The sequence below is a fragment of the Zalophus californianus genome, chromosome 1 (assembly GCF_009762305.2).
Source record: "Zalophus californianus isolate mZalCal1 chromosome 1, mZalCal1.pri.v2, whole genome shotgun sequence".
In the NCBI taxonomy this organism is placed as follows: domain Eukaryota; kingdom Metazoa; phylum Chordata; class Mammalia; order Carnivora; family Otariidae; genus Zalophus; species Zalophus californianus.
Genome location: NC_045595.1, coordinates 1,025,678 through 1,053,647, shown reverse-complemented (window position 1 = coordinate 1,053,647; position 27,970 = coordinate 1,025,678). Strand labels below are relative to the sequence as shown.

Sequence of the window (27,970 nt, the reverse complement as noted above, 5' to 3'; positions counted from 1 at the left end):
CGCTGTGCAAGACCAACCAACCTGCTTTCGTGTCACTGTGGACGTGCGAACATGCTGCTAACTCTGTGGAAGCTGGCAGGCGCAAACAGGGAGGCAAGGAGCCAGGACAAGCTACGTGGGCCTGTGGCTTCCCTGTGTTCCGCTCCCTTGTCCCATTGGACTCCACGCATGAACATGCACTCAAAGATCAAACTGGCAGGAATTTCAAGGCGGCGACAGCAGAGCATTAAACCAAGCGTGGAACCTTGGGCGGCTGCACAGGTCACACGTCCACAAAGCCACCCCGCTAGAGAGGCCTGGTATACAGCAGGTGCTCAATAAATACTTATTCATGCAGTGAGTGATCAGAAGTTGGAGATCATAAGATCCCCTGGGGGCTCAAGCTACTCCCGCAGCCTCAGAGGCTATGAATGGTGTCCTAGCTCCAAGTTAGAATTGGGGGTGAGGGAGGGTTAGTGGGGGGGGTGTCCTCTGTGATGGGCTGAACAATGGTCCCAAAGAGGTTCACCCTTGATCCCAGGACCTGGGACGTGTTCCCTCACGTGGCAGAGGCGAGCTTGTCAGGGCCCCCCAAGGAGGGGGTGACCCTGGGTTCCTGGGGGGCCCGGCGTCCTCACGAGGTCCTCACGAGAGGGAGGCAGAGGGTGGGAGTCCCAGAGATGGGCAGACCCCACGCTGCTGGCGGTGAGGATGGAGGAGGGGCCGCGGACCAGGAAAAGGCCGGAACCAGGTCTCCCTGGGGCCCCGGGGGGACCAGCCCTGCCCACGCTGGGGTTTTAGGACTTCTGAGCCCAGAACTGTCAGGGAATAAGTGTGAGCGGTTTAAGCCCTAAATTGGTGGTGACCTGTCACAGCAACCACAGGAAACCTCTGCACCCCCCAAACCGGCACCCTACCTGGAGGAGTGGGCCCTGTTTCATCCTTCTGAAGCACTGGCCTCCTGCAAATTGATCCTTTGAATAAAGCATCGTGCTGCTACATGCAGAGATCTGAAACCCTGGTCTGAGCCCATGTGCCCCTCGGTCAGCTGGGGACACGGAGGTCCGGCTGAGCTGGGCTGCACGCCCGCCTCGGCCAGCCTCCTGGCTCGCACACCCACGTTCTTAGGTGGATATTCGTCCCCGGAGGGTGAAGGTGAAATTCAGGAGCCCTCATGGGGCCGCTGCCTGGAAAACTGTGGTGGTTCCCACAGATCACAAATGTAGAGTCACCGCACCACCCAGGCATCCTCACCCGGAAGGACAGAAAACAGGGCCTCGGACAGAAGCCGGTGTGCGCATGTGCGCAGCACGGCCGGCCCACCGACCCGGACCCCAGCCTGCTCAGCCTGCTCCGGGGTTAGGCAGAGGGGGCCTGAGCGCACTAAACACCGCTGAATTGTTCGCTTCCACGGTTAGCTTTACGTTATGTCCATTTCACCTGGCTTTTTATTTTTTTAAGACTGTATGTATGTATGTATGTATGTATGTATGTATGTATGTGTGTATGTGTGTATGTATGTGTGTATTTAGAGCGGGCACGAGCTGGAGGAGGGGCAGAGGGAGAGGAAGAGAGAATCCTCCAGCAGACTCCCAGCTGAGCGCAGAGCCCCATGTGGGGCCCGATCCCACGACCCCGGGATCACGATCTGGGTCGATTTCAAGAGTCGGAGGCTCAAGGCTGAGCCACCCAGGCACCCCATCACCTCCCTTTCTAAAAAATCCCGGGTTGCGAGCTGAGGCTGCAGGCCCCGCCGGCCCGGTCCCGGGGGTGGCCCCGCTGTCTGGCGAGTCCGAGACCGTTCCAGCCCACCTCGGCCCGCAGTGCTGGGGGCTCCGGCGGCACGTCCTCGCCCACGCATGCTCTCTCCTGGCTTCGGGCTGCCCACTTCCTAAAGACGCTCTGATGGGCGTGAAACCTGGTATTTTTGCAGAAACTGGAGAACGGGAAGTTTTAAGCTCTGACAGCTTGACATGCCCGGAGATCCCAGAGGCGCCCATCCTGAGGGGACCGAGCATTTGAGGAGACGGGTCACCCCACGGGAGACCCCTCAAGGGGCACACAGGCCAAGGCGGGGTGATGTTCCTTCTTTTCCCCCACTACTGCCCACCAGGCGCCTGGAGCCCCACCTTCCTGCTGCTGCCACTGGGGTGACCCGAGGCAGGTAAGGACCTAGGTGAGTCAGCAGTACCTGGAAAAGGGTTAAGTACCTCACCTCCTGGGAGGCCCTGGGCGAGACCCCTCTGCGCACAAAGAGCAGCCTGCAGCGTGGTGGGGCCCTTCCCAGCCCAGACATCAAGGCGGCCCCACCGTTCCAGGGCTGCCGACCAAGACACCTGGGGGGTCCCCGGGGCTGAGTCCATTTCTTGGGGGAGGGGACCCAGAGGTGTCCCACTTTGGAGGGGCGGCTTGTGTCCAGCACCACCCTTGGGCCGGGGCAGCTGGGGTCCAGGGGGCCTGGGGGAGGAGAGCATTGCATTCCTCCTGCCTGGACACTGGGTGAGGCCGGGCCAGAGCGGCCGCCAACTTTGTGCTGATGGCTAAGAATGCTAGATTCACAGGTTTGTCAGCCCAAAGCGGTGAGGGACGAGATGAGCTCAGGACAGGGCCGGGAGACGCGCCAGCTCAGGACGACAGGGACACTGCGGTGGGGCGTGGGTGGGCCCTCGGTGTGGAGGGCCGGATGAGGCCTCTCGGGGACAGGTGGGGGGGGGAGACATTGCCTTGGGGGGATCATGCCGCGTAGGGGAAGGCTGGGGGGGATGCTGCCAAGGGCTGGTGTCAGGCCCGTCCATGGCCACCCAGATTTCTGCCCAGACGTCTTGCAGAGTTGGTGGGCGGGGGGAAGGGGGGGTGTTTCTGAGAAAGGAAAGGAGTCCCTCAGGATCTCGGGGTTTCTGAGAATTGTTTCCACCTCTTCTCAGAACTGCCTCCTCTGAGTCTGTCCCAGGCCCCAGCCTGACACACATCAAACCTCCACCCAAGAGCTCTGGGGCGGGGGTGAGTTCCCTGTCCCTCGGGGCGTGCAAGCAGCATGGAGAAGGGGGGCCAGGCTGGGGGAGAAGCTGTGCTCAGAATGGGTGAGGGGATGTTCTTGGCTCAGAGAGAGGCACGCCCGTCTGTGGTGGTTGTTTTGGAGTTGGGGAAACCGAGGCTCAGAGGTAGGGGACCTCTGCAGGCCGCTCACACGAGTTTCGAGAGGCACCGGTCCCCTCTAGGGAAGGGGTAACCCTGGCCACCGCTTCCCAAACAAAGATACCCTTTTTCTCAAACCGCCGTCACCTTCCAGCTGGGCCTAGAGACGGGGGCACCCGGGAAGCTCCTAGCTGTCCCAGGCAGACATGACTGTCGTGGTTTTGTTTGCCTGCCCCTCAGCCAGACCCAGATGGGGACGCTGAGGCCCAGGGAGGGATACTCCCATGCCCCCTCCCTGGCAGTGCCTCCCTGTCGTCCGCTACCCTGCCCTGACCCCTTGGGCCATCGGGCACCCCCAGTCTAGCCTGGGAACCCCCAGGGGTGGGGCTCACAGGGCAGATTCACACCAGTTGCCCTGCATGCAGAGCCCCCAGCGGCAACTTCTCTTCTGGGGGGGGGGGGTCTACATGAAGGCACACTGCACAGAGGAGTAAACTGAGGCCAGCCAGGGTGGGGAGCCAGGCCCGCCTGGGGCTGCACGTTTGATGCTGGGCCAGGAACAGCTTGATCTGAGGCCTGGCTGAGCTCCCTGCAGCCACCAGACGTGATGCAGAGCTGGGCTTCCAGCTTAGAGGCTGGGCCTGAGGTGCGTTTATGAATAACATTCCAAGCAGCCCTGAGCCAAGCCACCCACCCACCCACCGCCACTGGGGTTCAGGCGGTGGTGAGGGGCAGGGTGGGGACAGACCACCATTGGTGTCCGCAACAGGGAGGTGTCTCTGATTCTCCCAACCCCCCCTTTCTTTTAAGATTTTATTTATTTATTTAATTGACAGAGAGAGAGAGAGAGAGAGAGAGAGAGAGAGACCCAGCGAGAGAGGGAACACAAGCAGGGGGAGTGGGAGAGGGAGAAGCAGGCCTCCCACCGAGCAGGGAGCCCGATGCGGGGCTCGATCCCAGGACCCTGGGACCATGACCTGAGCCGAAGGCAGACGCTTAACGACTGAGCCACCCAGGCGCCCCGTCCCCCAACCCCCCTTTAAAATCAATCCCTGCCCCCGCCACTCTCCCCACCTCTGCACCCCTCAGCCCATGGTACCCCTTCTTTTCTGCCTGGACCTCCTTCCTTCCCTCCTGACCCTGACAGCCTCCAAGTGGCAGCAGAAGAGATTTTTCCAAAGGAAAATCAGACCATTGCCCTCCACCCTTCTGGAGCCCCCCATGGCTCCCTCCCTCCTCAGTGAAACCCAGTCCCTGCCCCAGCCACCTGCTTTTCCACCTGATCTTTGGAGCTCTCCTGTCCCTCAACTCCACCAAACAAGCCTCCTTGCTGTGCCTGCCTCAGGGCCTTTGCACACCTTCTGGTCGCCTAACCAGCTCCTTCTCTTTCTTTGCTTTTCTTTTTTTTTTAATTAATTAATTTTTTTTTTTTTTTTAGCTCCTTCTCCTTCTTGAAAGCCCTGTCCTTGGGGAGTTCTGCCTGCCTCCCAAGCAGAGCCTCTTCATGGTCCTCCCCCAGCCCCGTTTCCCTCCCCCAGGCCCCCTCTGGCCCCACAAACCTGGAGGAGGTCTGAGTCCAGGTCCATCTGCCACCAGCCCCTGCAATGTTGCGATAGAGGTCTCTTGGGTCTCAATTTTGTCCAAACACTCCCTGGGTGGGGGACTATTTGCTACCTAAGCCCTGGTCCTCAAAGAGGGGAGACCCTGCCTGATGCCCACCTTGGCCCAGGCCACACCCCACATAGACCACACCCACAATTCTGTGTGCTGACACCCCCACCCCATTCAGTCACACTTTCCCAAGACCACCCGGGGCACTCCCTCCCAGCTCTGGGGTGGTTCCAAGTTTCAGGCCTTTCTGGAGCCCTTTCATGCCTCTCCCGCTCTCCATCCATTCCTAGTGGCATCAGTTTGCCCTTGGCCGCCTCTCCACCTCCAAGAAGCCCTTCCTGAACCCTCCAGTTTTCTACTTAGACATTCATTTGTTTGTCTCTATCATAGAAAGAGGTCACTCCCATGTGGTCACCGCCTTGTTCCCAGCACCCAGGTGAGGGGTCAGTGCCCAGGAGGCATCCTTGGTACCTCTGTGTAGACATGCCAGAATGCCAGGTCTTGGTCCCACTGAGTGCTCCTAGACCCCTGCCTGGCCCCCTTGGGAGGGCAAGTCTGATAGATGAGGCTTGTCCAGAAGGGTGGCCCATGAGCTGCCTGCACCATTTGCCTCCCGGGACCCCCCATCCTATTCAAGCCTACTGAGTCCTGAAGACTTGGGGGCCTTCTTCCCCCAGAGAGTTCGGTGTGCAGGACCTTCTGGGGGATTCTCAGCCCCTCCTGGCCTCCTCCAGGTACACAATCAATGTGACAGGAGACCACCCACCAAACCCCAGCCCTCAGATCAGGGGGTGCCTCGGGACGGGGCTAAACCAGGCTCTGGGGCCCAACACCCTGGCTCACTCGACCCCTCCCATCCCCAGTGGGGACACCACTGGTGCAGAGAACCGCACGGATGCCTTGCACGCCCCCGGCCAGGATTCAACCGGGCATTCTTGGCAGTGGCCGGGTCCCGCGACACGCTGAGGGCTTGTTGTATATCATCATGTCTTCCTCTCCGGGCCCGATGGCAAGCTCGCCCCATTTCACAGATGTGGAGACTAAGGCTGGGAGAGGGGCTGCGGCGCCCCCAGACCTCTCTGGCCCCCAGGCCTGGGTGGAGGAGATAAAGGCGTGAGTCGTTATCAGCCAAGCGACGTGACGGCTGAGCGGGAGGATTCCTTGCCGTCCTGCTGCCCATCGATTGGGCGCTCCAGCCTCCGTGGCCGGTCACGTTTAATTTATGTGGGACTAGAGAACGCTAATTAAGTCTGTTTAAGAGGAAGTTAACTTTAACGCCCTGGCTGCCCGCCTCCCGCGCCTCTGGCGTGGGCACTCTTGGGCAGGCCCCAGGGAGACCCTGCCCCGGCCCGGGACTGAGTTGGCACTGGCCTGCACACATCCTCCGGCACAGACAGAGCCCAGGGCTGGCCTGCCCCCTGCCAGACTCGTCCTCTGCCTGACATCACCTCCAAGAGTGAGGACAAAGCCTGGTGCGCAGCAGGTGCTCAGCCGGTGCTTCTTGCTCGCACTTACACCCGGAGTGGAGTCATAAATCTGGAGGCCAAAGCCGGGGCACGTCCCTCCCTGCTTGAGACATGCTATGGCTCCCCAGTGCCCTCCCAAAGGAGCGCGGAGCCTTAACAGGCCCTGGAGCACAGGCTCACCTGAGCCTCACCTGTTCTTGCCACAGCCAGCACAGTCCCTAGGGCTGCCCTCCACACCTTCGAGCCTTTGCACATGCTGGCCCCTCTGCCCAGAATTCCCTTCCCTCCTCTTAGCGAATACCCACTTCCTCTTCCTTGGAGCTCCTCCTCCCTGCAGCCCTCAGCCCTTCTCTGACTCCCCCCAGCCCCCACCCCAGGTCTGGGAATGTCTGTACCCACCTCTGTCTCCAGCCCGCCTGGACTCAGCAGCCGGGGCACCACGTGGGCCTGGATCAGAGTGGTGCGCCCAGGCGTATAAATGAGCGAGTGAACAACTGACAAACCTCTCACAACAACCCCATGGGAGACATTCTTCTTGCCGCCGGGCAAGCCTGCTAACCTCTGAGCCTCAGTTTCCCCACCTATAAAACGAGTGTTGCAGGGGGAGGCTGTAGCCGGGTGGGCGGAGAGAGTTGCTGGCCAGCCCCCCGGGGGGCGCCTTGCGCATGCCCATGGAGGGGGTGAGCTGAAGCTCCGCAGAGCCGAGAGCCCGGTGCTGGGGCGAGGCCCTAGCTCAGCCTGCAGAGCGAAGGACGGGTGGAGGGACCGCGTGTGCCGAGGCCGGGAGGGTGTGGGCCCTGAGGGCCCTGGGAGATGAAGGCGTTAGAGATGGCCTGGGTGGGGAGAGGCGAAGACCATGGATCCTAACTCGAGGCTGGTGTCCAGATCCCGGCCTCAACATTCGTTCGCCACGTAACCTCTGGCATCCACGCACCTGCTCAGTGCCTCGGTGCCCCCCTCTGTACAAAGGGGACAATGACTGTGTCAAAGATCGCGTCGGGGGCTGTGCCTAGAAGGTGAAGAAGGTGTCAGCCTCCCCCTTCGTAACTGCAGCCCCGGGTCCCACTGGCCAACCATGCGGCGCGCGGCTCCGGGGAGAGGGGGTGGCGGAGGAAACCCAGGCTGACCATGTGCCAGAGGGGCCCAGAGATCCCTCAGGACAGAAGTGCCCTCCCCCTCCAGGGTCTGCGTTTATCTCTGGAGGAGACTAAAGAGACAAACTCCAAAATGCATAGAATCCTGAGGTCCCGAGATCCTAGGATGCCCACACCCCTATATGCGGGGGTTCTGACATCCAGAATCCTGGGCCCCAAGTTTGTGTCTCTTTCCACCTTGCTTCCCGCCCTCATCTCTGTGTTGGCCCCCTCGACGCAGATTTCCGGAAGTGCCTGGCTTTACACGTGGTTTTTAAACGGCAGAACCCAGAGGAATGACGTGGGCGAGCTTCACAGTGCGCGTTTCCCATCCGTGGGCCTCAGACACTCCGATGGGGCATGTCAGTGCAGGCTCCCCGAAAGCTGAGCCCGAGACGGGGTTCGCTTGGTGAAGTGGGTTATCCTTGAGGCGAGAGGTCACTGCCAAGGGCACAGGGCTGGCTGTCACCCATCAGGTCCTGGAGGAACACTGGCCCTCACGTCTGGTGCGTCCAGAAGCACAGCGCGCCAGGAACAGCAGACTCGGGCCCCCACCGGGTCTGCTGCAGGGGAGGGGGTGATCGCTGAGTGGCACCCACACTCTGGGACAGACGGTGCCCCTTCCTTCACCAAGGTGAGGCTGGAGGGGAAAACAGACAGCAAAGAGGTCAATAAATAAGTCGCCAAGACCAGTGGAGAGAAGGACGTGATGGGGTCCCCTGGGACTGGGGGGGTCAGGGAGGTCAGCAGAGACAGAGGAGTTTGGATTTCCTCTTCAGGGCACTGGGGAGACACAGGCAGCTCCGGAGCAGTGGAGGGATGTGATGACTTTTGTTCTCAAACGTCCCCGTGGACATATCCACGCAGCAGGCAGGGACACGAACGGGAAAGCCAACCTTTCAGCATTTTCGGCGGTGGCCACCCAGCTGGTATTCGCCTTCCAGAAGGGCGGCAGGAAGTGGGTCCAGCAGATGTCAGACCCGTCCTCACAGATTGCCCGGGGGCCTCGAGGCAGCTCACCTTCTGCTCTGGCCTCAGTCTCCCCGCCCGCCCAGCGGCACTGACCTCCCGGGACACTTCAGCGTGAGCTGGCTCCTGGCGCCCTGGAGACCCCCAGACCCAGGTCTGAGCCCCCGCCCTGCAGCCCTGGCCCGCCACCCACCGGCCTCCCCTCTCAGGCAACATCTTCATTACAGAGCCGAGTTGTTTAAATAAATGAATTAATATTGACGAAACATCAGTGACCTAATAAATGATTAGTTAAGGTGCACATACATCATGCCGCGGGGACGCCGGGAGCCCTTAATTACTGCTTCGGAGGGGCAAGCAGGGCCACGGCCACTGCCCGGCACCCCTTCCCGGCGCTGGACCCCTTCCCGGCCACCAGGCTCGGGGGCCGGGTCTCTCCCCGTCTCTCCATCTCTGCCCTAGCTCAGGCTCTGCCTGGTCCCGGCCTCCTTCCGGCCCCCAACATCCCCTCCCCCCAGCACCCAAGGGCCTGGTCACAGCATGACTCCTTCCTCATCCCTCCCTCACTCTGGCTCCCCAGTACACCCCAGAGAGAGACCCGAGCCCTCACCACAGCCCAGAAGAGCGCAGCCAGCATCAGGGCTGCCTCCTTCCCCCCACATCCTGCGTCCTGCCTCAGGGCCTTTGGCTACTGTACCCTCTGCCAAGAACTCATCTCCCCTCGGGCCTGGGCAAACCCTGCTCACCTCAGGGAGCAGCCCCTCTGGGGGGGTGACCTGGGGGGATAGCATAGGGGTCCCCTGGGGGACCTGGAGGGAACCTGGGGGGGATCTCTGGGGTAGGGGTGCTCAAAGCCCAAGCCCCCCAGCTGTGGCATCTCCAGCACCCCCGTGGCCTTTGGTCCTCCTCTGGCGCTCTTGCCGATCTGTGCCTCAGTTTCCCTAGCAGGACGTGACGGGGAGAATGGCGTGGGGGATTCAGCAGAAGGGAAATGAGACACCAGGCATTGCCTGGCTCATGTGTCCTCCTTCCCCAGCAGGGGCCCCTGACCCTTAGGGGCCCCCACTCTGGCGCAGACTCTGCAGCAGGCAAGATGGAACCCCCGCCCAGGCCCCCAGGCTCTCCCTGGTGCAGGGGGGGGAGGGTACCTGGAGAGGCCACAGCTAATGGCTCCTGAGAGGCACCGGGGAGGGGCAGCTGAGCCGAGCTGAGAAGTGGAAGAGGCACCACCACCACCACCACCACCGCCGCCGCCGCCGCCGCCGCCGCCGCTTTGCTGAGCTGAGGGGCAAAGGACGAGAGGAGAGGGAAGGGGAGAGGGAGGGCCAGAGAGAGGCGGAGCTGGAGAGGGGCACAGAGACAGGGAGAGAGAGCAGGGGGAGCCCCACTCCACTGGGCCGTGGGCAGGGGGGCCTCTGAGAGGGCCCCGGAGCCCTGGGCAGGCCCTTGCCGGGCATCTATTAAGCTCCTGCTGTGTGTAGGGCCCGTCTGGCTGTCAGGTCTGGAATCCCCTGTGGGAGGGCAGGGGCACGCTCCCCTCCCTGGACCGCCCTCTACTCAGACCCCTCCTCCCTGCAGCTCAGTCATATTTCCTGCCTCGGGGGGTTGTTGAGGGGATGAAGTGGGTGGCTGGGGCATACAGCCAGCACCCAATAAATGCGGGGAATGACTGACCTGCAGAGGTGTTCAGGAGGATGAGCCTCGGAGAGTAGAGTAGTCCAAAGCCAAAGTTCAACAAACGCTCACCATGGGAACATTTGGAACTGGGCCTCAGAGGGGCGGAGGGGGGCATCAGGGCTGAGTGTGGGCGGAGGGCGGAGTCAGCTTGCTGCGAACAGTAGGTGCCCCACGAATGTCCGAGCCTCAGGGGCGCGAGCTTTCTCCTGATGCGTGGGAAACTGTGGTGAAGTAGCCCCCCAGCCCCCCAGCCCCCCACCCCTCCTGAGGCCCATCAGTTCCTCTCCACTCTGCCCCTCCCCGCGGGCCACCTCCTCAGTCCACACTGGCGCTCCATCTGCCTTCAGCCCCACGCCCCGACCCAGGTCAAGCACCTCCCAGAGGCCTTTGCAGGTGCACAAAGGGGTAAGGATGATGGAAGGGCTGGCCGTCTCCCAGTCCTCTACCTTCCCTCTCCAAGTGACCTCGGCAGAGAAGCTCCCCAGGAACCAGCAGGGGCACGCGTGCTCTGGCTCAGCCACTCTGGCCCCAGCCTCAGTTTCGCCGTCTGTATAATGGGATCATGGACTCCCCCACCCCACCCCAAGTGTTGTGCGCAAAAGCTTCGCGGGACCGCAGGGGCCAATCAGGAGCTGCGGTTACTGTCTAACAGTCATAATATACCTGCTTCTATTTTTCTACGCAGTGACTCTTGGTTTCATGCGCTCCGCCCTGGCATACAGGAGGCGCCGCATAAATGCAGCCGGACACGCTTGGCCTCCAGCTGTGGGCGCCCCCTTCTCTCGGGGGGCTCTGCACCTCGGTGTCCGGGCGCACGGAACGGGCACCGGTTGGCCACGCCCTCGTCCGGGGAGCACCGGGCCCCAGCGCCCTGCGGGGAGCCGTTTACAAGAAGCCCCGCGCTTCCCCCGCGCGGCCCCCGCCAGCCTGCCGTTCCCAGCCGGATAATCTAATCGCGTTTCCAAGGCTGCGATCGATAACCCCCAGGCGGCGCCAAAACGAGGCTCTTAAAGGGCCAGCAGCCCCGCCCAGCCTCCCCCCAGAGCCCGCCGCAGGGAGGGGGGAGCCTCTGGGGAAAGACAGGCTCTCTTCATCAGCAAAGCCCCTTGCGGCCCCGACCTCTGGGCTGTGTGGCCCTGAGCCAGCAGCCTGACCTCTTTGAGCCGGGAGGTGCCTCATCTGGAAAAGGGGACCCCGGGAGGCCCACCCACTGCAAACCTCCTCCACATCTGCAACCCCCTTGTCGGATTGGGAAACCGAGGCTCAGAAAGGGGACAGAGCAGATGGGGTATCTTCTGCAGGCTGGTGCTCCCTCTCCCACCAGCATGTCCACTCAGCCCCCCAAGGTCCCCCGAGGCCCCCTTGGCCCTGCCTCACCTCCCCCTTTCAAGCCCAGGCTACCTGTCCCAGGATCTATACAAACACACTTAGCAATCGATGTCCCTGCAGGGCCCAGCCGATCGACCTGAGGTGGGGCCCCCCGGTGACCCCCACACGGCCCAGCTGCCCTGCTGAGCTGTCCCCACCAGGGCAGAGAACCGGGGAGAAAGCCACCCACGTCTTCCTGGTGTGTTTGGGAGACCTTCCCCTGCCTGCCTGCCTCTCTCCCTACTCTGGGTCCTAAAAGGGAAAAACCTAAAAACCCCTGACATCTTCCTGCCTGCCCAGGAGCTGGAAGGGTGAGCTGCTCAGAACTGGAATAGTGGACTCTTCCAGAGGCCATCATGGAGGAATATTCCAGAAGCAGTGACAATGGACTGAGCTAAAAGCAGGAACAGTGCACTGCTCAGTAGCAGTAACAGCAGAATCTTCCAGGACAGTGAGGGCAGCCAGCTCAGGACAGAGAATGCAGGCTCGTTGCCTGGCCTGGTGTGGTTTCCAGTGCCAGCCCTGTCCAGCGCCTGGCCAGGTGGCCTTGCTCTCAGCTGTAAACTGGGCCGAGGACTGACGAGAGACCGCACCCCTCACATACCAAGGGCTTCAAAGAACTGGCTTGGGCCAGACCTAGAATCTGGAAGTCAGAGAGGCCATGCCCTGGGGAAACAGAAGCCCTGGGGGGGTTGTACCATCAGTGCCTGTCCAGGGCTCACTTGACCTCTGACCCTGCTGACCCTACACCCGGGGACCCTCTTGCCCTCTCCAAGGCTCGCCACCCCCGCGCTGCCTGAGTGACCCCTGTCCTAACCCCACAGCATTCCCTCCACCCGGACACCCAAGCCTGACCCCACTTCCTTGTCACCTTCCGGGTCCAGGGTTGGGGCTGCAGGGGTGAGGGGAGATTGATCGAATGGCTGACCCTGTGGCCACTGTTGCCAAGGAGATGGCTCATGGGGGCTGGAGGGGTGGCCAGGGCCAGGGGGTGACAGAGGGACAGAGAGAGGGAGGGAGAGAGGGAAGGAGAGACAGAGGGAAGGACAGAGAGATGGAGGGAGGGAGCCATGGTAAAGGGGCACAGTCTTCACATCAGAGCCTCTCCTAAGCGATGCTAACAGCCACGGGATGGGGGCTGGGAACCGGCATTCACCCACCCTTGAAAGTGCACCTTTCATGAACCACTGTCTGCAGACATGGCCCGGAAACCCAGATGCAGTGACCACCAGCCGAGGTCACCCGGCAGGTCTGTGAGCCGGGGAAGCCAGCACATACCTGTCCTCCATTCACACCCGGGGAGGGCGGGGGCGGTGGGGAGAGGAGGGCAGGTGTCCTGGAAGAGGGGCCAGTAGCACAGGGCTCTGCAGGATGAATAGGAGTTCGTGGGGGTAGAGCGGGGAATGGTAAGGAGGGAGGCAGCCCCTCATATGACCCAGGAGTGGAGAAGAAGTGGGTGGGTGGCCTATCAGGGAGGATCCCTTCCCTGCTCAGCCGGCTCACTAATAGGGGAAACTGTTTGGCCGGGCTGTTGGAGCCCGGCCTGGATTTCCCATAATCACGCCCCTGGGCTCATCATTCAGCCCGTCCAGCTCTGAGCTGTTTCTTGGGTGCCCACTGGGTGCAGACATCGGGGGTGCCTTCAGAGAGCACAGCTCTTCATGGGAGGACGGGATCAGGTCAACAAAGGAAAGAAAGGCGGTTGGGGAGAGGATCAGATGCGGGCCGGCGCTAACCAGAAGGGACGCCGGGCTGGGACACGTACATATGTGAATGTGCATAAAATGCCAGGACGTGTGGACACACATGTTGGCCAGGACACGCGCATGTGTGAATATGCTGGGCAGCACATGAAAATGTGCACCTGAGACTCTGTCCGAGGGCAGGAGAACGAACACAAACAGGTCTCACACGTGCGGACACGCAAATGCGCACGCACGTGCACGGCCGCGCCAGGACGCGCGTGCACGGGCGTGACCACGTGCCCGAGCCCGCCGGGGCACACGCGCGTTCTCGGTTCCTCCCGTGGAGCACGGGCCCGCGCGCGCACCGATCGCAGCCGCGGGCGGCGGGCGCCCCCTGGTGGGCTCGGGCCACGGCGCGGGGCCCCGCTGCGCGTCAGGCCGGGCTCAGCTAGGAGGCCCGATGCTCGGGTTCGGGCGAGAACGGCCCGGAGGGGTTTGGCCGGGGTGCAGACCGGGCTGCCGGCTCGGGCCCCCATTCCCTTCGTCCCGGTCGCAGCCCCTCCGTCCGGCCCGTGGGCGCCCGCGCGCCCGGGTCCGGGGGCAGTCTGGCCCGTTCGGTATCTCCGCACGCGGGGCCTTCCCAGGGGTCCCCCCCAGTGCAGGGTGGGCTCCGTGGGTGGAGGGCTCTAAGGAAGACCCGCGGCCTCACTCAGGGGCGCCGCTAGGTGGCAGCACAAGCCCAATGCGCACCTTGGGCCTGAGCCCCCACACCCGGAGCCCCTCCGCTGCCCCCAGCACCCTCGCGGGCACCGGCCAGTCCGGTCAGTTTCCCAGCTCGGCGACGGGGACGTGGAGGTGACTGGATTGGACGCATGCGGGGTGCAGGGCGGCCCCGGTTTTCCGGCCTGAAACACAAGTCAGGGTCTATGACAGAATCCAGAGGTTTAGGACAAATTCTGATCCTAAACTTCCCTAGTATGGGAAGCTTAGGATGGAGCCACCTGCAGAAAATTTCAGAATCCTGCTCCCCTGGCTGATGGCAAGACTGATGCCCTAATTGCAAGAGCAGGAAACACTGGGACTCCGGAGGGGTAGGGTCCTTGGGACGCAGGGGTGGATGTGACACTGAGGGACAGGGATCCTTGTGGCCAGAGACCCACGCCCCCCAGGCCTGGGGAGGAAGGCGTGTCCTCACTCCCTCCACAGCTCCGGAGTTTCTGTCCCTTTAAAATAATGCGGCAAAATTAGCAGCTCTGCCATCATTAATATGCAAAAATGCAAATCAGGGGGTGATTAAGCTGCAGGCCCCAGGATATCTCTGCTGTGATGGATTCTATTGTCAGCGAGGTTGGGATTGCTGTGCTGGCAGGGTTGGGGGAGATGTAGATCTGGGCAGCAGAGCATCCTGGGGGGGGTTGCCCACTTCCCTGCTTCCCCCCCCCAGCGCTCTCTTTGCTGCAGCTACGTGCACAGCCCCTCCTGACCCCCTTCCCTGTGGCCTGGCCGAGGGGGCCCTTAATGGGGGAGCAGGTGAGCAGGGTCAGCCAAGTCAGCTCACTGTGTGGCCTGGGGGCAGAGACCCAGCAAGTTGGCTGAGGGTGGCCCTGGGCCTCAGGGCCTTTGCACTGGCCATGAGCCAACCAGGATCCCTCCCAGCTTCCATACCCCATCCCTGAGACCTTCTCTGGCCACTTAGCTCTGACCCCCAGGACAGCTTCAGATGCCTATAAAGTGGCTCCTTCGTCACTGTTTCTTCCCCAGGCTGGCTGCGAGCCCCAAGGGGCAAAGACCTCCAGCCTGTGGTCCCACCAAGCGCCTGCACCCAGCACGTCCCGTCCCAGGGGCCCACAACCACTCTACAGATGGGAAACAGAGGCTCACAACGGGTCCCCAGCCCATGAATGGTGCCTCCCAACAGGGGAGCAATAGTGACCATAATGGGGGTACAGAGGCAGGGACGGGGTCCTGTCCACTCACAGGCAGGGGAAGGTGAGGGGGGCATTCTAACGCCACAGAGTGGGCCCAGCCTTCAGCCCTGACAGCCAGAGGGGGCCAAGTGCAGGAAAGGGGAGAGGGACAGAGACAGAGAGAGAGAGAGAGAGAGAGAGAGAGAGAGACAGGAACAGAGACCCACTGAGACAAAGAGAGTGAAAGAGACAGAGAGACAGAGAGACCGCCCCAGAGCAGGGCTCCTCCCAGCCGAGGATCGAGCTGGCCCCGTGCCAGCCACCAGCTGCGGCCGCCCCTCCCCCTCCCTCCTGCATGCAGGGTGGGGGTTGGGCCCTGGAGGAGCCCCAGCTGCCGCTGCCACACACCCCAGCCCTCAGGCCGCTGTGGCGGGCCCCACCAGCTGTCCAGGACCCCACAGCCCCCCCACCCCCGGCCCAGAGAAAATGCTTTTGCCTGGGCCAGGCGCCACTCTATCTGCCCTCAGGTCGTCCCTCTGAGCCTCAGTTTCCCCACCTGTGAAATGGGGACCACTGTCCTCTCCATCCTCGGCATCCACTGAGTGCCTTCTGTGTGCCAGGCCCAGGCTGGGCTCGGGGGATGCAGTGGTGGCCAGGCCGGGCCTGGGGGCTGCCCTGGTCGGGGGGGGGGGCACGAACAAGCCAATCAGAATGCTGTGGGTATTGGTAGGCGCGAGAAAGGGTAACAGACTAGCATAACAGGCTGGAGACTGAGGGAGAGGGAGGTTCCTGGCAGGGCACCAGCTGTGCAAAGGCCCCGAGGTGGGCATGAGACTCAAGGTTCAAGGAGCAGCCGCGAGAAGTGCTGAGGGGAGAGCACGCCAAGAGCACACGCCGGGTGCTTGCGCTCCCGGTTGCTTCTCTCCCTCTGGGCCTGTCCGGGCCCCAACACAGGCGGAGCTGTCTGAGCTCGGCTCTGGGGCCTCCCCGGGCCCCAGTGTTGCTAACACGGCCAAACCACAGGCAGGGAAGAAATTAGGAGCCGGTGGGTGAATTTCTTGTTCTTTGTGCCCATTTTGCAGACCTTGTCAAAACGAGACACAGAGAGGTCATGGGCCAGCCGGGGACCCAGAGTTCTGTCCTGCCCTGGGTCCACTGGGGGGGGAGGGGGGGAATGGAGAAACAGTGAGGGGACCAGGCCCCTCGCCCAGACGGGGGCGGGGGCGGGGAGGGAGGGGAGGGCCAGGCCTGAAAACCCTAGAGCCAGGGACCTACAGTGCTTGGACCCAGGGCCTTGATTCTTCTCCAGCCTCAGTACAAGTTGGGAAACTGAGACTAGCGACCTTCCCAGGAGAGGATCCCTGATCCCCCCCCCCCATGACCCAGTTCCTCCTGGGCAGTGTTTGGGGCTGTCCCTGCCCTCAGGAAAGGGACTGTCCCTCCATACTCCCCCAGCACCTGCCCAGAGACCAGGAGGCTCAGCCTCTGCTTTGCTGTGGCATGGGCTGTAATCCCCTTTAACTGGTGAGAACTTGGGCTTTGAGTTGGGGGGTGACCTCGCCGGACTCTGCAGCACCCCTCAGACTCTGCTCACTCTTGGATTGCCCTGCGGGGGGGCCTCCCTGGAACACCAGGGCTTTCCCCCAGAGGACCCCAGGGCAGCTGGAGGCCATGTGCCCTCCAGGGAATGCCCAGTGAGCATTGTCACTGAGGGGGTTAGGGATACCCCTAGTGGAAATCCACCCCCATTCTGTGGCTCTGCAGGCTTACAGAACTTTAGCCGTGAGGTGGAAAACTAAACTTTTTTTTTTTAAAGATTTTATTTATTTATTTGACAGAGAGAGAGACACACACACACACAGAGGGAACAAAAGCAGGGGGAGTGGGAGAGGGAGAAGCAGGCTTCCCGCGGAGCAGGGAGCCAGACGCAAGGCCCGATCCCAGGACCCTGGGATCATGACCTGAGCCGAAGGCAGACGCCCAACGACCGAGCCACCCAGGCGCCCCAAAACTAAACTTTCTTGTAACTTAAAAAGTACCCCCCCACACACACAGAGAAAATAAAGTCCAACTTCTCAGCTAATTCTACTTCTTAAATATAATTATAAAGTAAGAACTGAAAGTCCCCCCCCTACACACACACCCAGAGTAACCGCTGAACCCTGGGGACATTTCCTCCTGCACTTTTTCGATGCATGCTTTTTTTCCTTTACAAAATCTCTACACCCAAAATGGTGCCGTGGGTCTCAAACTTGTATTTTATCTGAAGGGTCCACCTGAAACATCTTTCTTGCTCCGAATATGCATGCAAACCCCATTCCCTGTAAGGCGAGGACAGCATTCCTCGTATGACTGCGTTGTAATCTTCTTGTGCATCCCTCTTTTGCTGGGCACAGGTTATTTCCAAGTACTCACTGTCACAAACCACATTCTCTTGAACATGCCGGCTGGTGCTATCATTTTCATTAGATTTATCAGCTTTAGGACTGGAATTGGAGGGGGAGTTCAGAGGGATGCAGTAGAGTTTCTTTATTGGAATACACACCCTCCCGTGGACCCCCACACCTAGTTTCATCACCACAGGATATGACCAATCTTTCACCATTTTGCCAACTGTGAGCTCAGTTAAGTGTTCTCTTGTTTGTGAATTTGCATTTCTTTCATCGTGAATGACTGTAAGATTCTTCTTCTCTGTCCCTTTAGCTGCCATTCATATTTCTTCTTGTATGAACTAATGTTCATTTCTTTGCCTGGTTTTCTGTTTGGTTATTTTTCATTGATTTGCAGGAACTCTTTGTATATGAAGGATGTAAATCCTTCTGTTACAATGTTGCAAATATGTTCCCCCAGCTGTCACACCTCTTCTAACCGCCTTTGTGTGTCTGTTTAATTCAGAAGTGTTTAGTTCTTATATAGTCATGTATGAAGATTTTTCTTTTTATACATCTTGGCTTTGGGCCTTTTCCATCCCTAAAGAGGGCAAGGTGGTGGAGGGGGTATGCAAGGACTGCCTTTTTGGAGACTCCCCACAGTCCTAGGAGTACAGGGAGCTCCGATGAGTCCCGGCACTTCCCGCCCACAGATGCTGCCTCACGCACTCCCTGCCAGCCATTTGAAAACTCCTGTCTGCACAAAGGCAAGTAGGGGCCAGGCCTGGGCCCAGGTGCCTGGGAACCCAGAAGGGGCTGGACGTCCCCCCCCCCCAGAGGAAGAACCAGGGGCTGCCTCCCTCCATGGATGACCTAATTTTGTAACTTTTTTTTTTTTTTAAAGATTTTATTTATTTGACAGAGAGAGCACAAGCAGAGGGAGAGAGAGAGGGAGAAGCAGGCTCCCTGCTGAGCAAGGAGCCCGATGTGGGACTCGATCCCAGGACCCTGGGATCATGACCTGGGCCGAAGGCAGCCGCTTAACCGACTGAGCCACCCAGGCGTCCCCTAATTTTGTAACTTTTTAACTTTCTCTTCAAACATGCAGTCAGGCCACGTCAAGCCCGAGTCAGGAGGGAGGACGTGCGATTAAATTCTGCTTTGTGGGGTCCTCCTGTGTCCTCTTCGGCAAAATGGGGCCAATCACAGCCCCCCACTCTCTGGGCCGGTGGGAAGATCTCAGGAGATGCTGGGCATAAGAACCTATGTCACAGGGGCGCCTGGGCGGCTCAGTCGTTAAGCGCCTGCCTTCGGCTCAGGTCGTGGTCCCGGGGTCCTGGGATCGAGCCCCGCGTCGGGCTCCCTGCTCGGCGGGAAGCCTGCTTCTCCCTCTGCCGCTCCCCCTGCTTGTGTTCCCGCTCTCGCCGGGTCTCTCTCTGTCAAATAAATAAAAAAAATCTTTAAAAAAAAAAAAAAACTATGTCACAGAGTGGGGCACGAATGCAGCATCCTGGTGACCCCGTTGACCTGCTCAGCCCCCCTCCCCGGGAGAACAGGAGTGAACACCCACCCAGGGACTCTCCCTCGGCCAGTCCTGGGCACCGAACCCTCCACGTGGCTTTGGTCAAATGAGTGCATCCCTCTATGCCTTAGTTTCCCCATGTGCAAAATGAGCACTATAATGGCCAAAACCTCCCAGGGCCAAAGTGAGGTCCAACACGGCATGTGCAGGGAAGATGACCTACCCCAGCCCTGATTTTCAGAAGGGGAAACCAAGGCCCAAGCAGGGCAGCCTCCGCCAGAGTCATATAGTCACAACATGGTGGAACCAGGATTTGAACCCAGTTCTGTTGGCGAGCTGGGCCCAGGGGCTCCTGCTTGTTTCTTCCCCCTAGATACTGTCTCTCAGGCCCCCAAACCTGACCTTAAGAACCAGGAGCTCTCTGCACCATGCTGCCTGTCTCTTCACTGCCCCCCGCCAGACCTCTGGGCACCTGTTATGTGCCACACTTCACTCCCTGCCCTTGGGGGGCCCTATGCTGGTGAATGGCGAGGTAACCAGAAACGGCACATAGTGAGAGGGGCTCCAAGATGGGTGAGGGTCTGGTTTGCTCTGGGCACCTGGGAGGCTTCCTGGAGGAGGCGGCACCTGAGCTGAGAGCTGAAGGGTGAGGAAGAGATAGCCAGGCACAATGAGAGGAGCGCACAGCCAGGGCCAAGATGGTGGAGCAGCAGCAGGAAGGGGACTGTGGCGGGCTGGTGGGGCTGTGCAGTGGGGGTGGGCTGGACCGGGGCAGGGGAGGGGTCTGTGCAGCTTCCCTGCTCCAGACAGGGCGGCCAGGACTGGGGCTGCCGCCACGCACTGCCAGGGGCTCCCCGTGGCCCTCAGCACACCAGCTCCAGGCTTGCTCAGTGGCACCCTCTTCCTGGTCACCCCCACCAGCCTGGGTCTTTTAGGGTCGGCGCCCCGTGGGAGCCCCCGGGGAGACCACAGTGCCCCCCTGGCTTTGCCCCAGAACCGCTGAGTAAAACCCAAGCTCCTCAGAGTAGCGAGGTGCTGGTGGCCAAGATTCTTGCATTTCTGGAAAGCACCAGGAAACCGGTGAAGGAGCTTGGCCAGGCAGGTAAACCAGGTGTGTGAGCTTCGCCAGCCTCAAGGTAGGGCTGGGGCTCGAGACTCCGTTTCCCCATCTGAGCAGTGGGGGTGATTTGCACAGCCTCATTTGCGAAGCTCCGGGGAGCCGAAGAATACCGGGAGAAGAGGGTTGCCCTTGGTGTGGCGAGGTTGACAGGAGCACCCCGTGGGGCCACAGGCAGAAGTCAGAGAGGCCGCCCCGTGGGTGGGTGCGTGGGCAGGCAGCGGGAACCCGGCCCGGCTCCCTGTCCCCTGCCCACACCCCCCTCCCCGGGAACTAGGGCGGGCAACGCCCCTGGGGGCTGCTGGGGAGGCACCCCGTGTTTGCACAGGCCACCCCGGAATGTGGTGGGACAGGCCCTGGGGGCCCCTGAGTCAGGAGCTACAGGCACTGGGCCAGGAGGGGGAAGGGCCACCCTTGGCAGGTGGCGCTGGTCCTGTGGGTGGACGGGCACAAGGCAAGGGGGTTCCCAGGTGGAAAGAGGCTCAGTGTGGTTGGGTTTGGTTCACAGCTGGGGGCTCAGCCCGGGTGCGGGGCTCAGTCCAGGGTCGGGGTTCGGCCCAGGTCAGGGCTTCTTCACTCACTCCTCGCTCGCTCACTGGTTGCCCCCTGGTGCACAGCCCTCCGGCCAGGCACTGGCTCCGTCCTGCAGGCCTGGGCACGGGCGGGAAATGACCTTTGTGTGTCATTCATTCCTGCCACGGGCCCTAAGATGTCCCTGCTGGGAGGAGGGTACCACTATTAATGCCCCCAGCCCCCCGCCCCACACCCAGCCCTGAGGGCTGGCTGTTTCTTCGCCCCTCGCCCCATCGCAAGCCTCCGGTCCCCCTCAAACTTCTCCCCAGTCCACGCACTCCTCACCCCCAGGGGCCAGCCCTTCTCTCCCCCTAATGTCTATCTCCACCCATGCCCCCCCCCCAGCCCTCCTCCACACAGCAGCCATAGGGACCACATCCCTCTCCTGCTCAGATCCCTGCCATGGCTCCCTAGGGCCTGCACCATTAGGGCCCAACCCGCGCTCTGACCTTGGCTCCTTCACCTTCCATTTCCCTGGGCTTAGGCCTCATACCTCGAAGTCTCCTTAAATACACCAAATACACCGCGTGCAGTCCCACCTCCCAGGCTTTCTCCCTGCACGTCGCCCCCTGACTTTTCTCACCCTCTGGTCACACCCAAGTGTCTCTGCCCTGGGGCCCCACCCCACTGAGGTCAGGGTCCTGCGGGGGCACATTCAGAGCCCCTTCTGGATCTTTATCTGGTGCCTGGCAATGGGAGGCATGAGGCTGGTGTGCTGGCTGGTGTCTGCCCATTTCCCAGCTCTCCTGGCCCCCTGGCTCCCCAGGGCACGGCTGGGGTGGAGGGGTAGGGGTCGATCACTGCTGGGTTCCCTTCCTTGTACTTAGGGCCGCAAGGGCTGGAGAAATCAGGCCTGGGGAGGGGCTGGTGGTCTGGCTGCTCCCCATCCCACCTTACACCCAGCACGGCAGCAGCTCCTTCCTCCGGGATGACCCGCCGGCCCCAGGCCAAGCATCAGGCCCTCTAGAAACCTCCCTCCCAGAAGCCAGGGAGAAGGAATGAAGGAATGAACGCATGAGCCCTGACCCAGGCCACCCAGGGAGAGCATGCCCATGTCTGGGTCGGGCCCCTCCGTGGGGGTCTGAATGGACCGAGAAGCCCCCAGCTCCAGAGGCACCCATCCCCGCCGCATGAGTGCACGCTGGGGGTTGGGAGATGTCTGTGCCAGGGGTCTGGCTTGAGTGATAAGTGCCCCTCCTTCCCGCCAGGGCTTCTGAAAAGCAGGGAGGAGCAGTGCGTGTTGCGGGGGGGCGGGGGGGGGGGCTCTGCTCACACCCCAAGGGAACAGTCCCATTTTGGAGACAAATGAAAACAGATGTCAGGAAGATGGCCCCAAAGTCCTAGATTCAGTGACATTCTCCCTGTGTGGAGGACCCTGGCCTGCACACCTACTATGTCTCTTCTGGAAGCCTCTGCTACCATGTCTGGGTTCTAGCCCACGTCCCCCTGCTCACTGGTGAGGATCTGTTCTTGGCATTCGTCTTTCCAACCAGAAATGGGGTTCTCTCCAGCAATGTGGGGTCCTCAGCCTGGGGCCAGCGCACAGTAGGTGTGGCTTGTGCGGAAGGAGGAAGCAGGTGGGGCAGGCAGGGCTCGGGCTCCTGCCTGCCCAGGCCAAGCGGGCGGGCGCGCACCCAGAGGAGAACAAAGGCCGCAGGCAAGCAGGCAGGCGGGGGTGGGCGGGCTGTAGGCCGGCCTCAAGGGGCCCCTGGCACCAGCCACTGGCGGCCTGTCCCCATGCCAGGGCCTTGTGGGGCTCACCCAGGCCTCGGGGCTGGGCAGAGGTGGCCCTGTGCGGGGGCCCCCACGGGCCACTCCACCCAGTGACTCAGCCCGGGCTGGGCCTCCGCAGGGAGGACAGTGGTGGCCTGTGGGCGCCGGGAAGGCCTCCTGGCAGGTGTGAGCCCCGGGGCACACTGGACCCAACGAGGGCCTTTCTAAGCCTCAGTTTCTTCGTCTGTACAATGGGTTTCATCTCTCAGTCATGGGGACCTGACAGCCAAACATATGGATGCAAAGAGTCACATCTGTAACCAAAGGGGGGCCTCTGAATGCCCCTCTCACTTTGGAGGGCAGACGCACGGCGTCTGGGTCTCGGGTGCCACTGTGGCCCAGTGTCCAGCACCAAGCGAGGCACGCAGTTGGTGCTCAATAACTGTGCGGTCCATGAATGGATCTTTCCCCTGTTCCAGTGAGTGTGTTGAGGGCCACTCCAGGAATGGTAACCCCAATGCTATGGCTTAGGCCCTGAGCCCTGGGGAAGGGAGGACTGACATACCCTGAGCGGCCTGGGCCCCAGCCTGCTCCTTGAGAACCTCCCCAGGCTGGGGGGCAGCTGGAGCGAGTCTAGACCTGTAGCATCAGAGTTGGGCCTCAGGGAACGGCTGGGGACTGAGGGGGCCTTTATGCCATCAGAGACACAGGTCCATCAGTGCGGAGAGGTTGAGGGATGCAGGCTCAAGCTGTGGGCACTGACTCTGTACCCATCACTGTGCCTTCCATTTTCCTGTTGGGGAAACTGAGGCCGAGAGCATGTCAAGAATTTGCACGAGGTCACAGTGAGGGAGGGAGGAATGAGGAATTTGAACCCAGACCCCAAGACCCACACCTCCCTCTCCAGGCATGCAGCGCAGGGAAATTCTCTGAGCCAGAAAAGGTCAGGGTGAGGGTCAGCCGACTTTGGGTGGAGCAGGAGGGGCTTGTGACTTTGTTAGAAGGCCCCTGAGCCCTCTGGCCGCTCCTTAGAGTCTTCTCCACTCACCCCTCACCCTGGACCCCCACTTTGTTTCCTGGGCTGGGGGCAGCACTGAACTAGGGTGATTTGGGGTTTCCAGGTGTGAGTGGAAAAGCATTCCAGGAAGAGGGCACAGCAAGGGCAACGGCCTGGAGGTGAGCGTGAGCCTGGCAGGTCCCAAAACAGCCAAGAGGCTCTGGTGGCCAGAGTCTGGAGGGTCAGGAGGATGGCGGCCTCTTCCCAGGCCTGGAAGGAAGTGTGGCTTTCTGGGGACACAGGAAGCAGCGAAAGATTGTGATAATTTTTTTAAAAGATTTTATTTACTTATTTGAGTGAAAGAGAGAGAATGAGAGAGAGCACAAAAGAGGCAGTGGGAGAGGGAGAAGCAGGCTCCCCGCCCAGAAGGGAGCCCCATGCGCGACTCGATCCCAGGACCCTGGGATCATGACATAAGCCGAAGGCAGATGCTTCTCCAGCAGAGACCCCCAGGGGCCCCAAGATTGTGATATTTTCATTTGTAGTTTTATTATTCCCATCCTGTAGGGTCTGTGGTCCTTCACAGCCGGAGAGCCCCTGGATGTGCGAAGAATTTCGGACCTAAAAAGAGACACAGACCACCCGGCCCATCAAAAGGCTGGGTCCTGCCTCAGCCAGGTGAGCAAACTGAGACTCGGGTAGGAGAAAGCAACCAGCAAGTCAGAGGCACACGGGGGGCTCCGTGTGGGCCTCTCTACCCTGAAAGAGAGCTGGCTTCCTTTGCCCTGCCAGCAACATGGGTTCAAATCCTGTCCTCCGGCGTAGGTGCCCGCTCTCAACACCCGGCACCGGGGGCCAGCCCTAGGAACTGAGACACGACCTGGTCCGAGAGGCCGCGCGGGCGGCCACGCAAACCTGACAATAAAACCCCAAACCCCACCCCCATTGCTTCTCTGGGCCTAACGCTCCGAGAGTCCCACCTCTTTCTTTGCTAGACCTCGCGGAGGAGGCGGGGAGGGGGCGGGGCCGCATCACGAATGGCCAACAATCCCGCCAATCACACTTTCGCCCCTCCGATTGGCCACCGCTGCCCTGCCTTATCTTCCCGTCTCACGGTCCATGCCCGCTTGCGTCACGGGTGCGTTTCCACCCTGCGTGCGCCTCCGCGCTGGAAGATAGTCCCGGCCCCCTCCCCGCGTCCTTTGCCGGCGCCCTACCCGGGCGCCCCTGCCCCCAGGCCCCAGGCTGCTCGAGGCCCCAGCCGCTTCCCGCGGGCGCGCAGAAAGACGGGCCGCGGGGCCCGGCCTGGGCCGAACGGGCGGCGGCGGAGGGATCCGCGGCGGCGCCGGGAGGGGCGCGGGGCGGGGCGCGGGCGGGGCTTGGCGGGGGCGGGGCCGCGCGCGGGGCGGGGGGCGGAACATGTCTCCCGCCGCAGGAAGATGAGGCAGCGGCGGCGGCCGCGGGCGTAGCGGGCCGGACCGAGCCCAGCGACGCGGGCGGCGGGCAGCGCGAGCTCCGCACACGCCGCCTCCGCCAGCGCCCCGGCCGGGCACGGGCCCCGCGGGGCGGGCCGCAGGGGAGGCCCGGGCCAGCGCCGCCGCCGCCGCCCACGCGCGACCCTCGGGGGCCCGGCGCGACGCCCCTTTGTCCGGGGGGGCCGTTCATGCCGCCGCCCCCCGCGCGCTGCGGGCCCGGCCGCGCCGAGCAGGTGAGCACGCCGGGACCGCGGGGCCCCGCGGCTTTGTGCGAAGTTGGCCCGCCCCCCCTCCCCCCGCCGCCGCCGCCGCCGCCGCCGCCGCCGCCGCGGGCCCGGGACGTTGGGGCGGGGGCTCCGTCCGGGGGTGCTTCCCCGTCGCGCCGCGGGCCGGGCGTCATTGTTCTCCAACTTTCCGCGCCGCGCCCCCAGCCCGCCGGGCCGCACTTGGCGAAACTTTGCGGCGCGGCGGGCGGGGCGGGCGGCCGGGCGGCGGGGGGCCCCCTCCGCGGGCGCCGGAGTTTGGAGGGGGCGGGGGGAGCGTCCTTTTGTCTGGCGGGGAAGGTGCGGCGGCGCGCCCCGCGGGCGCAGGTTGAGGGCCGGGCTGGGGGGTGGAGGGGGGGCCGGGGCGCGAACATCTGCTCCGCGTTAGCGCGGCCCGGGGCGGCGGCGGCGGGCGGCCCGGCTTCAAAGGCTCCCGGGCCGCCCGCCTGCACCGGCCGCGGCGGGCGGGGTGGGGGCGGGGTGGGGGCCCCGGGCCCCCGGCCGCTCGCAGCGCCTCCTCCTCCTTCCGAGGCCGCTTCCAGTCCCCCGGAGTCCTGCGACACCCCACAAGTTTCCAGCTCCCCTCAGGTCTGCCTTGAAATCGGTTTCAACCACCCCACAAAAAAGTGCGGTTTCGTACTCCTCAACAAAGTCAGTTTCACACGCCCTCCGAGGAAGAAAAGACCTGGCGGGGGAGGGGGCGCTGGGGCAGCCGTTTCACACCTCGTCCCGAGGTGGCAAACAAAGCGGGGGTTTCTCCGCTTCCGAAGCGGGGTCTCCCTCGACCCTGGAACCCCCTCCGCCCCGCAGCCGCCCGGGAAGCCCGGGACCGAAGCCGGAGGGGCTGCGCGCTCCCCTCCGCTTCCTCTCCTGGGGCGTGGGGGGAATGGGGGCCAGGCAGGTGAGCCTCCACCCGCGGTCTGGAATGGAGGCCCCTGGGGCCGTGCGGGGGAAACCCTGCTTTGGGGACACCCCCCCACCCCCACCCCCGGAGCGGGAGGCAAGGGATGTTTTCAAAGTTGCTTAAAAATAATTCCCGGATACATCGTGACAATAAAACAACCTAGGGTGGTGGTGGTGGTGGTGGTTTTTTTTTTTTTTTTTTCCCTGCTCTCAGTTCAGTTGTTTTTTTTTGTGGGGGGAGGAGGTTAAGGGTGGAGGGGAGCTTTGTAGGTAGGTCCCTGCACCGGGCACCCTCCCTACTTTCAGTCGGGAATCAGGAAGGCGGTTGTGCCTTTTAACTGAAGATTGTTTTTAGCTTTGAATTTGGGGGCGACCTGGTTTACAACACGCTGTGACAGCTGTTGGGGGGCAGGGGTCACAAAATTTCCCTTGGGATGGGGCCTGGGCTGCCCTCCCCCTTCCCTGGCGGTGGCAAGTCCGGGGGTGGGGGGTTGGAAAGGAGAGATGGGAGGGGGAGAGGGGCGGGTTCTGGCGGATTGGTGATGGGACCACTCCCACCCTGCGTGCAGTTTAAAATTTGCAATCTGATTCCCTGGTGGTCTTGGAGGGAGTTTAGGGAATGTGTATTCGCGGACTCCCCCCCCCATTGTTCATACTCCCTGAGGGCTCTAGGGAGAGAGGTCTCCAGGGGCCCAAACCAGGGAGTCCTGGCTGCCCTGCCCCCAGCCCCAGGGTCAGGAAGGGGCTTGTTCTGGGAAGACCCAAGCCCTCAGGGCCGTTAGAAGGGCTTTTTTAAAACAGCTCTCCCACTGCCCATCTGTTCACCTTTGCCACAGTCACTCAGATCTCTTCCTTGCTCTCCGTGTTCCCGTGTGTCCGTCCCCTCCTCTGTAGGGCCGTCTCTAGGCCTGAGGTACCCACCCTGGGCCCTGGAGAATGAACCAGCCACAGAGGATGGCGCCCGTGGGCACAGACAAGGAGCTCAGTGATCTCCTGGACTTCAGCATGGTAAGCCAGGGCCCCGCCTTCCCGGGCTCCCGCCCTGCCTCGGTGTGGGCCTGCTCCCCCAGGCTTCCTGGGACAGAAGCATCCGCCAGAAATACCCCAACAGCCAAGAGCCAGACCTCAAACTTGGCTGGGTGGAGGGTTCCCTGGTGGGAGGGGGGGCTGGAGGATTTGGGGTGCGGTGGGGTGCGTGGGGTATGGGCCAGCAGTGGCCTTGGCCTCTCGACCTGGAAAATGGGTGTGATCGGGGTTATTATTGCCATGTGGGTAGAAAAGGAAAAAAAAAAAAGGCACCCAGCACCGAGATGGCCGGTGTGGGGCCTGAGTGAGGAAGAGAGGCGCCGTCAGTGAGGTCCACCTCCTCAGTTACTCAGCCAAATGGGGCCAGCGTGATGGGTGGTCAGGGGCGGGGGGACCGGGCAGGTGGCCGTAGGAGATCTGGGGGGCGTGGGAATCCCTGGGCAGCACAGCCTGGAGGAAACGCTCTGACCTGGCAGTAGCTGCTACCGTCACTCCCATGACTACCGTCACTCCGTGGTGGCGAGGCAGGCCTGGGCGGCAGCGCCTGGCCAGACAGAGCTCCCGGGAGGGTGCTGGCTCCCGGGCATCACACAGCTCAGCTGGGCCCTTGGGTGCCGGGAGTGGCGGCCTCGGTGTGCTCATCTGTGCAGTGGGTCAGCTGTCACCAGTGTCGGGTGGTCCGGGTGTCCTCTGAACCTCTGCAGCCTGCCCGGGGACACTTCCCTGAGTCCTGCTCCCACTCCTGCGCCAGGAAGCACTATTTTGATTTGAAACGGGTTGGGGGAGGGTACTTTCAGTCTGAATTTCACCCTCCACCAGGACGAGGCCCAGGCCACTGAGGCCTGTCGAAAACAAAAGTCCCCAAACCGAAACGACACCAGCCATCCTGTGGAAAAACACAGCCCACGGGACAGAGGGCTCCGGCTCCGGAAGGGCCATACTGGTATTTTTGAGCCGTTTTTAAGCCCCATTTTATTTTTGCTTCCCCGGCTGAGTAACCCAGAGTGCAGCTCAGTTGTTTTTTTGTTAAACTGACAGGTCACAGACTATTGAGCTGGAACAGACTGGGGTGGGGGGTGGGG

The 27,970-nt window shown here is 62.0% G+C and overlaps 1 protein-coding gene across 17 annotated transcripts in view; it reads left to right on the top strand.

The window, feature by feature from the left end:
* Positions 1-24,342: 24,342 nt before the first annotated feature.
* The window catches only part of TCF3 (transcription factor 3), a 33,212-nt gene continuing 29,584 nt past the window's right edge, over positions 24,343-27,970 (top strand). For 10 of the 17 annotated variants that reach the window (XM_027583341.1, XM_027583343.1, XM_027583342.2 and 7 more), the window contains exons 1-2: positions 24,774-24,929; positions 26,757-26,870. In XM_027583341.1, coding sequence (XP_027439142.1) covers positions 26,799-26,870 — 72 coding nt within the window. In that variant the 5' untranslated portion in view covers positions 24,774-24,929; positions 26,757-26,798. Of the gene's footprint in view, positions 24,360-24,768; positions 24,930-26,756; positions 26,871-27,970 lie in introns of those variants that run through there. The other 7 variants (XM_027583352.2, XM_027583351.2, XM_027583353.2 and 4 more) reach the window with 4 other exon arrangements.